Genomic DNA, 14,056 nt, shown 5'->3' with positions numbered 1-14,056 from the left:
TGCCTCTCTCAATCAAGGCAAAGTGCACAGAGCTCACCCACCTGTAGCAGAACCTAGTTCACAAGAACAGAGTGAAATTCCAATGCCCTCTCAGTACTGAGCAGAGAAATAAACCAATTAATTGTGCAACCAAGAAAAATCTTATTAGAGGAAGCTCCTGCTTTTTAATCTAAAGAACATCTGTGTAACTAAGGGCAACATTTTCCTCATACTCAGGACTGAATAGTGCCCACCCACCTGGACTGTATCCTACCATGGCCTCAAACTGTGGGATTTTCCCATTACTGGAAACAAATCAAAGTTTCTCATCGCTCCAGCTTTCTGTTTGCTGCAGACCTTTTCCTTAATACTATGGGTGTGTCGACACTGCAATTAAACACCCAGGGCTGGCTCATGCCAGCTAATGCAGCCATTCCCAGTCTCTATTCAACCTAACTTTGTGTCTAATTTGCATATTAATTCAAGTTCAGCAGTTTCTCTTTGGAGTCTGTTTTTGACGCTTTTCTGGAATGGCTGAGCCATTACACACATTTAATCTATTTCCCCATTTTAAGTATTTTCACACTTCTTGCCAAACTGTCTGTAATGGGCTTGATTATTACTACAAAAGTTTTTTTGTCTTAATTAATTAGCCTCAGAGTTGGTAGGACAACTCCCACCTTCTCATGTTCTCTGTATGTGTATATATATATATATCTTTACTATATGTTCCATTCTATGCATCCGATGAAGTGGGCTGTAGCCCACGAAAGCTTATGCTCAAATAAATTTGTTAGTCGCTAAAATGCCACAAGTACTCTTGTTCTTTTTGCAGACACTGACTAACACGGCTGCTACTCTGAAACCTGTCAGAATGGAATAGGTTTCATTAATAAATAGGGCTGTCAATTAATCGCAGTTAGCGCAAGCAATTAACTCAAAAGAAAATTAACTCAATTAAAAAAATTAACGATTAATCATGAGAGTTAAAAAATTAATCACAGTTTTAATCGCACTGTTAAACAATAATAGAATACCAATTTAAATTTATTATAAATATTTTTGTATTTTTTCCTAATTTTCAAATATATTGACTTAAATTACAACACAGAATACAAAGTGTACAGTGCTCACTTTAATCAAATAATATACAAATATTTGCGCTGTAAAAAAAGATAAAAAATAGTATTTTTCAATTCACCTGATATAAGTACTGTAATGCAATCTTTTTATCATGAAAGCACAACTTACAAATGTAGAATTATGTAAAACAAATAAATAAATAACTGCACTCAAAAATAAAACAATGTAAAAACTTTAGTGCCGACAAGTCCACTCAGTCCTACTTCTTGTTCAGCCAATCACTAAGACAAGTTTGTTTACATTTACGGGAGATAATGCTGCCTGCTACTTATTTACAATGTCACCTGAAAGTGAGAACAGGTGTTCGCATGGCACTGTTGTAGCCGGCATTGCAAGGTATTTAGATGCCAGATATGCTAAACATTTGTATGCCCTTTCATGCTTCGACCTGTAGATTGCAAATATTTGTAATAAAACATAATATAAAGTTAGCACTGTACACTTTGTATTCTGTGTTGTAACTGAATATATTTGAAAATGTAGAAAATCATCCAAAAATATTTATAACAAATTTAAATTGGTTTTCTGTTATTGTTTAACAGTGCAATAAAAATCCCGATTAATTTTTTAAATCTCACAAGTAATCTCGATTAATTTTTTTAATCATTTGACATCCCTATTAATGAGCCTTCCCCATAGTGAAGTTTGCATTTGATCTGATATCCCACAAAACAAATGCCTTTTTATTAGTGGAACCCTCAGCACTGAAGAGGGTTAATTTTCTCTTCTAATGAAGGGAATGGATCAGAATCCTCCAGTTCTGTCTCTGCCACTACCAGGCACAGATATAGAGTTTGATTCTCATTTAAATCTGACGCAGTCTGATGTGTGCCTTGCCTTTCATTTGTATTTTTCCCTTTAAATTTCCTGCTGTTACTGCAGGCCAACTGCTCTTCCCTACTCAGTCACTGGAAAGTTCAAAATATCTGTCTTGTATACCTATTAAGAGAATCACTCAGATGTTTAATCCTTACAGAAAGCTACAAAAATAACCACAGTATGAACTTTATTACCTAGCAAACAGAGGAGATCCAATGCTGCAAATAGTAAAAGTTCATTTAGTCAGAGATTTGCTTCCAAATGTGCTTGGGGGACTGAGATTTAATAATGTAACAATCTCTCAGATGATTTAGCAATTCAAACTGCTGACCAGAGGTGCTGAGAACAATAAACCACCAAGGGAAGGATAGCTCAGTGGTTTGAGCATTGGCCTGCTAAACACAGGGTTGTGAGTTCAATCCTTGAGGAGGCTATTTAGGAATCTAGGCCAAAATCTGTCTGGGGATTGGTCCTCCTTTGAGCAGGGGGTTGGACTAGATGACCTCCTGAGGACCCTTCCAACCTTGATATTCTATGACCACTATGATTTTCTAGTTTGAACTAAAACTGCTCTTTGGAGGAAGAAGAGAGATTAAAAGTATCCAGAATAATCTATTTATAGCTCATCTTTACCCTAGGTAATAGCTTCATCTCAGCATCTAATATAATCACTTGTCCAATTACCACAATGGCCTTTGCCTGAGAAGTAGAATATATTGTTTGCATTTCATCAGAGTTTAAACAGCCTCCATTACTAGACACTTGAGAAGGGACAGACCTACCTTTGGGTTTCCACAATGATCACATTTTGCATATTTAGCTGGAAAAGAGAAACAAATTTGGTCTATGAGTATCCCAGACAGTGAATGAGATCCACAAGAGAACAGCAAATTCAGTGCTCCAGGGTGACCAACCTTTGCAGCCAGATGGTGCATTTCTTAGGAGCAATATTTTACACACACACAAAAATTAAAAGGGATTAAGAGATTTTGCTGAAGTTTTAAAAAAATTCTCTGAACTGAGACCAAACATAGAAATATCAGTCCCAATGAATTTGTTTGAGAAAGTTATAAAACAAGTTGGGGAGAGAAGAAAGGGGAGCTGTTTAAAATAGACACTGCATTTCAACATTACACAATAGCGACTGCAGCTGTTATAACAGAGTATATAAAGCACTCCGAGATGAAAGACCTAATTTCACTGTGAAACTGGTAATAATCTGCCCCTTTCACAATGAATTCCCCTCTTCCTGGTCAACTCCACTTAGACTGAGTTTCCTGTTCCCAAGGTTTCCCAAGCCCCCTTTCTGCTCTAATTGTAGGAAATTTTCCCCAATTGCATAATGGGAATAAAGAGAAGGTAGAGGTGGCTTTATACTAAAAGATAATGCTAGCAGCCTTTCTCCTTCCTTGTGCCGATCAGGATTAGGACAGGTTCTCTTACGTTTCAAAGACGGATCAAAGCGTTTATTTGGATTTCTCAATTTTTTCTTTTGTTTATTCTTTGAGAGAATATCAGCGTTTCCATCATCCTCATCCTCCAGGGCTCGTTTCCCTCGCACGCCTCCTTCACTCCCACTGGTTCCATTTTCCTTGCACGTCTCCTTTGGCCTGAAATGGTTGAACATCATTGTAAATTAACAGAAGGGGGACAACTGGGTGTTCCTTTGCTAACAGTGCTTTTACAGAAGCCTAGGCAAAATGCATTGTCTATCATGGCTGTCACAGGTGAGACACAGTCCTTAAAAGCATGGAAGAAAAGCTCAAATATTAATTTTATAGAATAGCTCAGAGTACTAAGGCTGCTATTAAAGCAAAAAGGCAGGAAAGCAGTATCCAGTGCATGGTGGGCAGCTAAATTAGTCAGTTCCATAAAAAGCTTTTTGTTCCCAGGGTAAATGTTTGTACTGAAATTCTCAGTCGGATAGTCTTCTCCTGCAACCCAAGTTTTCCCCCTAGGTAGGTCGTGCTAGCAGTTTAAAAAGATCTCATGCAGAACACACAATCATCTCTGATATTAAGGGCATTCAGTCCCCACCTCTACTCCACTGGCAGATATAGGTAACAGATGAATGCTGCCTGTAACTACAGCACATTGTCAAGTAGCAGTATTTGCTTCACGTGCTGGTCCCTATCCTAAGCTTTATTTGATCTATTTTATTTTTTACTTTCTAGAGGTAGATAATAAACTTGAGGAAGGAATCAAAAGGGGAAGATAACTTTTTGTGAATTACTCCCTCCCAAATACCTTGCTTTGTTCATTGAAATGTTATTTTTAAAAACTATCCAGTCTTTGTTTTTTATAAACAATCTTTCAGGGCATGAAAACTGGAAATGGGTATTCTGAGGTGGTGGCACTCGTGCATCCTGTCCAGTAAATTCTCCTAGGGGCAGTGCTAGAGTAGGCAACTTACCCTGGCCTGACGTATGGCTGACAGATCCAATGGAAGAAAGGCAATCCTCCCTTCGGCTTCTCTCCTTCTTTCTGATTAGCTATTTCCTCCTGCAGGATACAGTTACAACCAATGATACCTATTCAATATGCCTAGATGCACCTATGTCATTACTACCTTAAATTCCTGGAAAGGCACAAAAAAATTTAAATTAAATTTACACACACCGACAGTTACAAATGAAAAAAATCCACCCTCAGATAAAGCTATGGAAAAAACGTAGCAGATCTGAACACTAAAGAAAGAAATTTGAATGGGAGGGGCCAGTACAACATTTAGCTATCCAGGCAGTGATGTTTGTAGGTTACAAAGTTCCAAGACTGCACGAACGCAGATCAAGTGGATATGACATCAGCAGGTTCCCTCCGAGTAGGGTCAGTGTTACTCCAGCAGTTAAGGCTCACGTTGGTACCTGACATCGTAGCTTCAGGTCTCTGTTGACATCTGCAATGCCCTCTAGTGTCTTCGCTTTTGCCAGTTCTTCACGAAGCTGCTGGTAAACCTGCAGCCTGAGACAAATCCCAAACATCCAGTTACTTTCATTTACCATTTCTAAATTGTGAGACTGAACAATTCCTTTATAAGAGCTTTTTGTAGCTTTTTCTTGACGCATTTGCCAACTGCCAAGAGTTTAGCTGTTTCATTCTTCAAATACTAACTTCTCTGACTTGGTTCCGCACTTAGGTCAGAATGTGAACTCTGTGATACCATGCTCATTTACACAAAAGAAGATTGAAGTCTTAACATTATTAGGAATATCATATCAGGAGTTGGATATCTATAATCAGAGATTTCATGAGGCTAATTATGTCTGCTGGCACCCAGAGTGAAGGGGCAAGCAGGTACTTCTCCAGTTTCAGAGAGAGAAAGAATGAATCAGTTTCCCAGGGATATCTGTGAAGGTTAAAGGCCTCAGAAAACATCTTTCTCTCCATGCAGAGCCAAGAGAGGCTAATGTAGCACCAGCAAGATTGGCCAACCTTCTCCCAAAAGGCAAAGTACTTCTATGCAAGGTGAACGCTCAAAACATCCTCACACCTTCTTGTCAAACTGTCTTAAAGGGGCTATCTTGATTATCACTACAAAAGTTTTTTTTCTCCTGATGACAATAGCTCATCTTGATTAATTAGCCTCTTAGAGTTGGTTGGGCAACTCCCATCTTTTCATGTTCTCTGTATGTATATATATCTCCTCACTATATGTTCCATTCTATGCATCCAATGAAGGAGGCTGTAGCCCACAGAAGTTTATTCTAAAATAAATTTGTTAGTCTCTAAGATGCCACAAGTACTCCTGTTCTTTTTGCGGATACAGACTAACACGGCTGCTACTCTGAAACCTCTCAAAACACTATAGCACTGTGGAGATACTCACGTGTGATGCCAGAGCTTGAAGAGATGAGCTCTGACATAAGACAGTGGGCAAGGATATTGGTGCACTATCTCCAGGTACTCCTCAGTCATCTCCCATACCATAGGGTTTCGGCCCTCAAACAAAGCTGGGTTATGAAGATTACCCTCTGGGGAATAACAAAGAGGAATTCTAAAAATTTCATTTCAGGGTAAAGCAGGTGGCACAACCTCTTGTGTCCATGAGCTGGACCACCCGTGTCCTGGCCTGGCCTGACCACCCAGGAAGGACCATTAGATCAGCAGGTCTGACCTCTTGTATAACATAGGCCATTACATTTCACTCAGTTACCCCTGTATTGAATCCAATAACTTGTGTTTGGCTAAAGCATCTCCCATGAAGGTATCCAGTCTTGATATGAAGACATCAAGACCTGAAGAATCTACCATTTCTCTTGATAGTTCGTTCCAATGGTTAATCACTCTCACTGTTTAAAAATGTGTGCCTTATTTTTAATCTGAATTTGTCTGGTTTCAGTTTTGAGCCATTGGTCCTTGTTATGCCTTCTCCACTAGATTAAAGAGCCCTTTAGTACTCAGTATTTTCTCCCCTTAAGAAATGTAATTGAGTCCCCACTCAATCTGTTTTTTGATAAGTAAACAGATAGAGCATTTCAAGTCTCTCAATGCTTGGGATTGTCTGTTGTAAAGCCTATCTTGAAATTAGGTTCCTATGACATTTTTATAACAGGGGCTGGAGGTAGGAACAGGAGGAGGGGGAAGAGAGAGAACTTCCCTCACAACACTTAGCCCAGTGGTTAGGGTACTCCTTTGGGATGTGGGAGACCCCCAGTTAAGGCCTCCCTCTATCTCAGGGGTAGAAGGGATTTGAACAGGACCTTCCACCTCTGAGGTGAGTGCCCTAGCCACTGGGCTATTGGACAGTCTGATGTGGGGCTCTGAATCTCTCCCATGGGGCCTGCTTCTGGGATTTAGGGACCTAAGTCCTTCTGTGAATCTAGGCCTTAGGTTTTTGTTGGGTTTTTTAACTGGTTTTGTAAAACAAACTAAATATTTTGTTATTTCACCAATAGATTAAAATCCACAATAAACTAAATTATAAATGCTGCTTTCCAAATGGCATTAACAGTAGAGCATCTTACTTAGCAGTTTTGTAAAATCCATCCATCCATATATATATAAATAAAAAAACCCCTAAAGGACCTGATCCTGCAAACACTGAAGGAGGTAAATTACATTACTCACAAGACCAGTCCCATTGATTTTAATGAGACTACTCATATGCTTGAAGTTAAGCATGTGCATAAATGTTTAAAGCATCAACGGTTATAATTTTACTTTTATTAAAACCTTTTTCTTAATGATATAATATATGTCACCTCAAAACAAATTTGCTTCAGTATTAACAATAAGTTACTTAGACTCAAACATTAACAAAAAGTTACTGAAAACGTTTTTACACATCTAGCCAAAATTTTCAAACTAAGCGGCTAAAATTCAGCTTCTAAACCCATAGTTCGGCACTTACGGGTGCGATTTTCAGAAGTACTTAAGTGACTTAGGAGGAGTTTGGTGTGGTCAAAGCATTTCAGCTGTCTTGACTTGTGGAAGTTCAATAGGTATCAGAAGGTTGTGCTTGTTGCAAATATAGAATGGATTATCTGTTTCTTAATTTTTTGTGTTTCAGTTTGTTTTTCCTCAGAGTAAGTAAGTTAATAAGGTCACAGACTTGTCTTTTTCAGCATAAATGAACACTCTTAAGGGTTGAACTTCTTAGCAGAAAAAAAATGTAAAATCTGAAATTCTACTAATAATTAGGAAGCTAAAGAAACAAGTATAAAACATTCACTTTAGCAATTTAAGACAATAAAATGGGAAGTAAGAACTAGCAACATGTAAAAAACAAAATCTAATTTAAATTTTAAAATCAATTTAAATAAAATCATTAATTTTATCCCCCCGATCAGTAAATAACCCTTCACCTCACACATCTAAGTGGTGCTGTCTCAGAGGAAAGCCTTTGTTGGTTGTAGATGTACCAATAGTAATAGGGTACTTTTAACGTTTGTAAAGCACTTTGAAAATATAAAACATTGTAACTAATCAATCCTTACAAGCCAACATGAGGTAAGTATCATTATCCCACTGGTACTCAAGGGGAAACTGAAGCAGAGAAGATAAGTGACTTGCCCATTCTCAAATAAGGAGTCAATGACAGAGCCAGGATTGGAACTCGAGTACAATTTTCGAAAGCACCTCTGGGCTTGTCTACATGGTAAATCATGGGGATGTTAGTGTAAAATAGCTAGGGTGGGAATTTAAAACCACTAGCTATTTTGCACTAGCTTCCCACGTGACTACTCTTATTCTGTGCGAAGAATGCCTTTTTGGAGTTTTGGTTAAACCACTGCAAAAAGGCACTGTTCAGTCCAGCAGCAGAGTGTCCACGTGGGGAACAGCTATTCTGTACTAGCTATTCTGGGCTTCCTTCCCTGTAGACAAGCCCAAAGTCCCATTTTCAAAAGTGAGTTAGGCACTTAGAAGCCTAAGTACCACTGACTTAGGCTCCAAAGGCCCAGACTTCAATGGCAGTTCAGTACGTAAATACCTATGAGGTTCTGGGTCTAAGTGCCCAAATCACTTTTGAAAATTGGACTTAGGCATCTAGGTCATTTAGATGCTTTTGAAAATTTTACCCTCTTTTAAATCATGCTGCTTTAATGGAAGTCATAAGATAATCCAACAGACAGTGCCAAGTATTTGGAACGGGCTGCTCTTTCTAAAGGAGGAAGCAAGCATTCAGGTAAGAAGTAAGAGGCCAGCAGGACAATGAGTATTATAGTGAAGGAACCTAATGCTGCCCCGTCTTAAACAATACCCTAAAGACCTTCTGTTTGTAACAATGCCAAACACCAACCAGTAGCCACAGAGTCACTCAACAGACAAAAACGAAAGGCCCAGAACAAGTCTTCTCTTCTGACACTTCCCACCTCAGCCCTCTGGAAACCATACATTAAAGCCTTTATATACTGATTTGTCCGGATGACAGAGTGACAGATATAATGGACACTTGGAAGATGCAAAGATTATCAACTTTATAAATGTTATATATATGTTGATGGACTAGGAAATGTATTCTGGCTCCAAGGGGATGTAACAGAGGTACCAAAAACACTGGAGGATAATTAATGCACATACCTAGGCAAGTAACAAGCCTGCAGAAGCCTCACCTCCTGGGGAAATTGCATATATTAGTTTTACCTGGTTCAAGAGATCAAACAAAGAAATGAAAACTGTATAAGTGACCAGCCTGACATAGGGAAGGACCTATTTGACCCAGGACCTGACATGAAACTGTGACAAAGGGCGCCAGACTCTGCAGAAAGGGCCTGAAGTACTTTGTTCCTATCAGGGTCTCCATGTGGAAGATGGATGACTGCTTGATAAGCTAAGACCTCCATATGAGATAATTATTGTTTTCAAGTTATTTTCTCTGTATGTTCTGAATAAATAATACTTTGCTTTATGTAGGCTGGTTCGTTCCTGATTAACTTTGTCATTGCCTCTGTGAGAACAGGACTGTAGGTGTTGAACTAAAACCAGATCTGCGAAGGTCAACACACTGAATTGCCAAAGAAACTGCAGCCTAACTCCCCAGTCAAGAGGGTGAGAGTCATGGGAAACCATCCCAAGAAAGGTGGCAGCTCAAAGCCTGACACTTAAGTGTGGTGCCCTCAAGGAGGCCACGAAGGGGTCAGAAGTGCAGTTACCTCAGGAACGGTGACAGATCGCTCCCTCCAAAGGCCAAAGCTCAGCACTAAGATAAAGTTCAGTCTATTTATGGACTACTGACTTCTGTTTATTTCATCCAAGTCTATTCCTATCTCTTTGATTGAAACAAGCATATGATCTTATTCATAGGATCAAGAAGGTGCATACTGCAGCTTGATCAGTTGTGTTGCTTATAGTGCTAAAAACAGTGTCTGAACAATATCTTTTATATGAATCTGTTCTGGCCTCCCGTCTCTTCTTTCTTGTTCATAATTATGACAATTTTCTATTACTATTGACAGAGTCATTCAATAACTTATGTCTAAAAGTGATCAGTATAAATGGCAACCACTTTATTTTTGATTCCTCAAATTCTGACCAGATTAATCAGTGAACAATTTAAGCAAAAGGCACTGTACTTAGGAGAAGATGCCCTAAAGAGCCAGATTGTTAAATTCACATTACAGAATACTTACCCATGTGTTGCCATGGGAAACAATAGTCAGACAGTTGATGGGACACAGTTACTGATACTTGCATTTCACATCCTCTGACAGATTACAGAACATTAACAGAAAAATTCACCATGGAACACTCTCTTGCAGGGTCAGGGTTTCACCCTAATGGCTCTGAACTATTCTAGGGCAATACAGCACTGCAAAGCTTGTGCTAACCAATTAAACTCAATAAAGTTTGAATCATCCACTCAATACTATTTGAAGTCCAGTACAGCAACTATTATTACAGCGATTCCTGGTTTTAATAAGAGGTGCCAGTATGAGGGAGATGCAGATGAAGAGCAGTCCTCTTTAAATCAAGGCCATTCAACCAACCACACTTGAGTCTGGCTTTAGTTTCTAATAGATTAGGCTAACATGGATCCATCAAGGGAATTCAGAAACAAAGTTATTACAGAAGAAAGTTTATTCTCCTTACCTGCACTCATGACACCATGCACTCCTGTCTTCTGCATACACTCTTCCACATCACTGAGGTATTGGATGTTTCCATTTGCAAACACAGGGATGCTCACAGCCTTCCTACACAAGTGAAGAGAACAATCACACAAAACAAAGAATCAGAAAACAGAAACCAACATGCTCACAATGTGTTGAATGAATCAGAAACTTCTAATGCTATCACAAATCCCTGTTTCCCCTTTGATCCCCCTGCACCACGTTCTGGATCCAAACCTTACACTGAAACTGAATGTGTTTAGCCAGAAGCTTGTCTAACCCTTGGGTATGGGGTTAAGGGGACTATGCACACCAATGCACTCACATGTTGATATCTGGACAGGTGCACTTACCTCACAGCCTTAATATGCTCCCAGGATGCCACACCAGCAAGAGGTCCCTTCTGTTCCTTAGTGCGGCCATGGACAGTCAGTAGCTAGGATGCAAAGTTTCATTTAATTTTCAATGTACATGGATCATTAGAAACAAAAAAAGCTACACCAGGAAATTTCCCCCTCTGCTCATGTACGGGGATGCCACAGAACTCCCAATGTTACCTCGACCACTGTGCGGACTCTGGACCCAGAAATGCCACCAGCTCACATACTGTGGCAAGGACATGGGCATCTCTGAACTCTCCACTCCTTAACAAGGCACAGACATTTCCTGGGAGATTCTATAGCATTCCTGTATCCTCAGCTCTCTTACTGATTTGGTATTCACTTTGGAACAAGTAACAAACATAGCTAAACCTGCTGCTTTTGGGCATAAGGCCAGGCCACCATCTGTTATATTATCTCGTTTTTGATGGTCCCTCCCAATTCGTACAATTTAATTGGAGTTAAATCTCAGGAAATCCTCCCATTTCTCATTTGTTACTGGCTGTGTCTGCTACAAGGTCAACAAGGAGTCTGGTGGCACCTTAAAGACTAACAGATTTATTTGGGCATAAGCTTTCGTGAGTAAAAACCTCACTTCTTCGGATGCATAGAGTGAAAGTTACAGATGCAGACATTATATACTGACACATGGAGAGCAGGGAGTTACTTCGCAAGTGGAGAACCAGTGTTGACAGGGCCAATTCAATCAGGGTGGATGTAGTCAACTCCCAGTAATAGATGAGGAGGTGTCAATTCCAGGAGAGGAAAAGCTGCTTCTGTAGTGAGCCAGCCACTCCCAGTCCCTATTCAAGCCCAGATTAATGGTGTTGAATTTGCAAATGAATTTTAGTTCTGCTGTTTCTCTTTGAAGTCTGTTTCTGAAGTTTTTTTGTTCAATGATAGTGACTTTTAAATCTGTAATAGAATGACCAGGGAGATTGAAGTGTTCACTTACTGGCTTGTGTATGTTACCATTCCTGATATCCGATTTGTGTCCATTTATTCTTTTGCGGAGGGACTGTCCGGTTTGGCCAATGTACATGGCAGAGGGGCATTGCTGGCACATGATGGCATATATGACATTAGTGGATGTGCAGGTGAATGAGCCCCTGATGGTGTGGCTGATGTGGTTGGGTCCTCTGATGCTGTTGCCAGAATAGATATGGGGACAGAGTAGGCAACGAGGTTTGCTACAGGGATAGGTTCCTGGGTTGGTGTTTCTGTGGTGTGGTGTGTAGTTGAGTATTTGCTTCAGGTTGGGGGGTTGTCTGTAAGCGAGGACTGGCCTGCCTCCCAAGGTCTGTGAGAGTGAGGGATCATTTTCCAGGATAGGTTGTAGATCGTGGATAATGCGCTGGAGAGGTTTTAGCTGGGGGCTGTATGTGATGACTAACACGGCTACCCCCTGATACTTGACACCATGCAAGGCACTAAATTTAGCCGTATGGAGTGGAAATCCATCAACCTCAACAAAAAACTTGCACAGATACAGACAGACATCATCTTCCTCTCCAAATGCAAACAGATGGACATCATACCAAAAGGACTGAAGGTAAAAAATCCATTGCAATCAACATACTACACTGAGTATGGTGAGAGATTGTGCCACACACTCTCAAAGAAACTGAGGAACCACCTGATCAGCATCCTGTACAGCAGACAGGAGAAGATCAAGAATGAGCTCTCAGAACTGGAGACTCTCATACTATACCAGCCTTCTACACAAACTTCCACGTGGCTGGACTTTACAAAAATGAGACAAGCCATTTACAATGCACATTTCACTTCTCTACAGAGGAAAAAGGACTGTAAGCTATCTAAACTAATACCTGCCACTGGGGGCTATAACAATGGTACCCTCAACTCATCTAACAACATTGTCAATCTTTCCAACCACATACTTAGCCCAGCAGAAGAGTCTGTCCTATCTCGGGGACTCTCTTTCTGTCCCATCATCCCCACGAACATGATACAGTTCTGCGGTGATCTGGAAGCCTACTTTCGTCGTCTCCGACTCAAGGAATATTTTCAACGCACCACTGAACAGTGCACTGACCCACAGGAACCCTCCTACCAACACTACAAGAAGAAGAGCTCTGCGTGGACTCCTCCTGACGGTCGAAATGACAGACTGGACCTCTACATAGAGTGTTTCCGCAGACGTGCACAGGCTGAAATTGTGGACAAACAACATCACTTGTCCCATAACCTCAGCCGTACAGAACGCAATGCCATCCACAGCCTCAGAAACAACTCTGACATTATCATCAAAGGGGCTGACAAAGGAGGTGCTGTAGTCATAATGAACAGGTCAGATTATGAACAGGAGGCTGCCAGGCAACTCTCCAAGACCACATTCTACAGGCCACTATCCTCTGATCCCACTGAGGAATACCAAAAGAAACTACACCATCTGCTCAAGAAACTCCCAGCTACAGTACGGGAACAAATCTACATGGACACACCCCCAGAACCCCGACCAGGGGTATTCTATCTGCTACCCAAGATCCATAAACCCGGAAACCCTGGACGGCCCATCATCTCAGGCATTGGCACTCTGACAGCAGGATTATCTGGCTATTTGGACTCTCTCCTCAGACCCTATGCTACCAGCACTCCCAGCTATCTTCGAGACACCACCGACTTCCTGAGGAAACTACAATGCATTGATGTTCTTCCTGAAAACACCATCCTGGCCACCATGGATGTAGAAGCACTTTATACCAATATTCCACATGAGGATGGACTACAAGCTGTCAGGAACAGTATCCCTGATGAGGCCACAGCAAGCCTGGTGGCTGAGCTTTGTGACTTCGTCCTCACCCACAACCACTTCAGATTTGGGGACAACTTATACCTTCAAGTCAGTGGCACTGCTATGGGTACCCACATGGCCCCACAGTATGCCAACATTTTTATGGCTGACTTAGAACAACGCTTCCTCAGCTCTCGTCCCCTAGTGCCCCTCCTCTACTTGCGCTACATTGATGACATCTTCATCATATGGACCCATGGAAAGGAGGCCCTTGAAGAATTCCACCTGGACTTCAACAATTTCCACCCCACCATCAACCTCAGCCTGGACCAGTCCACACAGGAAATCCACTTCCTGGACACTACAGTACAAATAAGTGATGGTCACATAAACACCACCCTATACCGGAAACCTACTGACCGCTATACATA

The 14,056-nt window shown here is 40.8% G+C and overlaps 1 protein-coding gene across 4 annotated transcripts in view; it reads right to left on the bottom strand.

Annotated features, from left to right (window-relative positions):
* Positions 1–14,056, bottom strand: part of DUS1L (dihydrouridine synthase 1 like) — a 33,868-nt gene that overhangs the window by 9,951 nt on the left and 9,861 nt on the right. For all 4 annotated transcript variants that reach the window (XM_054047798.1, XM_054047801.1, XM_054047799.1 and 1 more), the window contains exons 6-12: positions 10,844–10,926; positions 10,471–10,574; positions 5,768–5,912; positions 4,806–4,902; positions 4,355–4,443; positions 3,385–3,551; positions 2,724–2,761 (exon numbers count right to left, since the gene is read on the bottom strand). In XM_054047798.1, coding sequence (XP_053903773.1) covers positions 2,724–2,761; positions 3,385–3,551; positions 4,355–4,443; positions 4,806–4,902; positions 5,768–5,912; positions 10,471–10,574; positions 10,844–10,926 — 723 coding nt within the window. The remainder of the gene's footprint in view (positions 1–2,723; positions 2,762–3,384; positions 3,552–4,354; positions 4,444–4,805; positions 4,903–5,767; positions 5,913–10,470; positions 10,575–10,843; positions 10,927–14,056) is intronic.

The sequence above is a fragment of the Malaclemys terrapin genome, chromosome 13 (genome assembly GCF_027887155.1).
Source record: "Malaclemys terrapin pileata isolate rMalTer1 chromosome 13, rMalTer1.hap1, whole genome shotgun sequence".
Classification (NCBI taxonomy): Eukaryota; Metazoa; Chordata; order Testudines; family Emydidae; genus Malaclemys; species Malaclemys terrapin.
The sequence above is the reverse complement of the archived record's forward strand: the minus strand, read 5'-3'. Positions and strand labels throughout refer to the sequence as shown.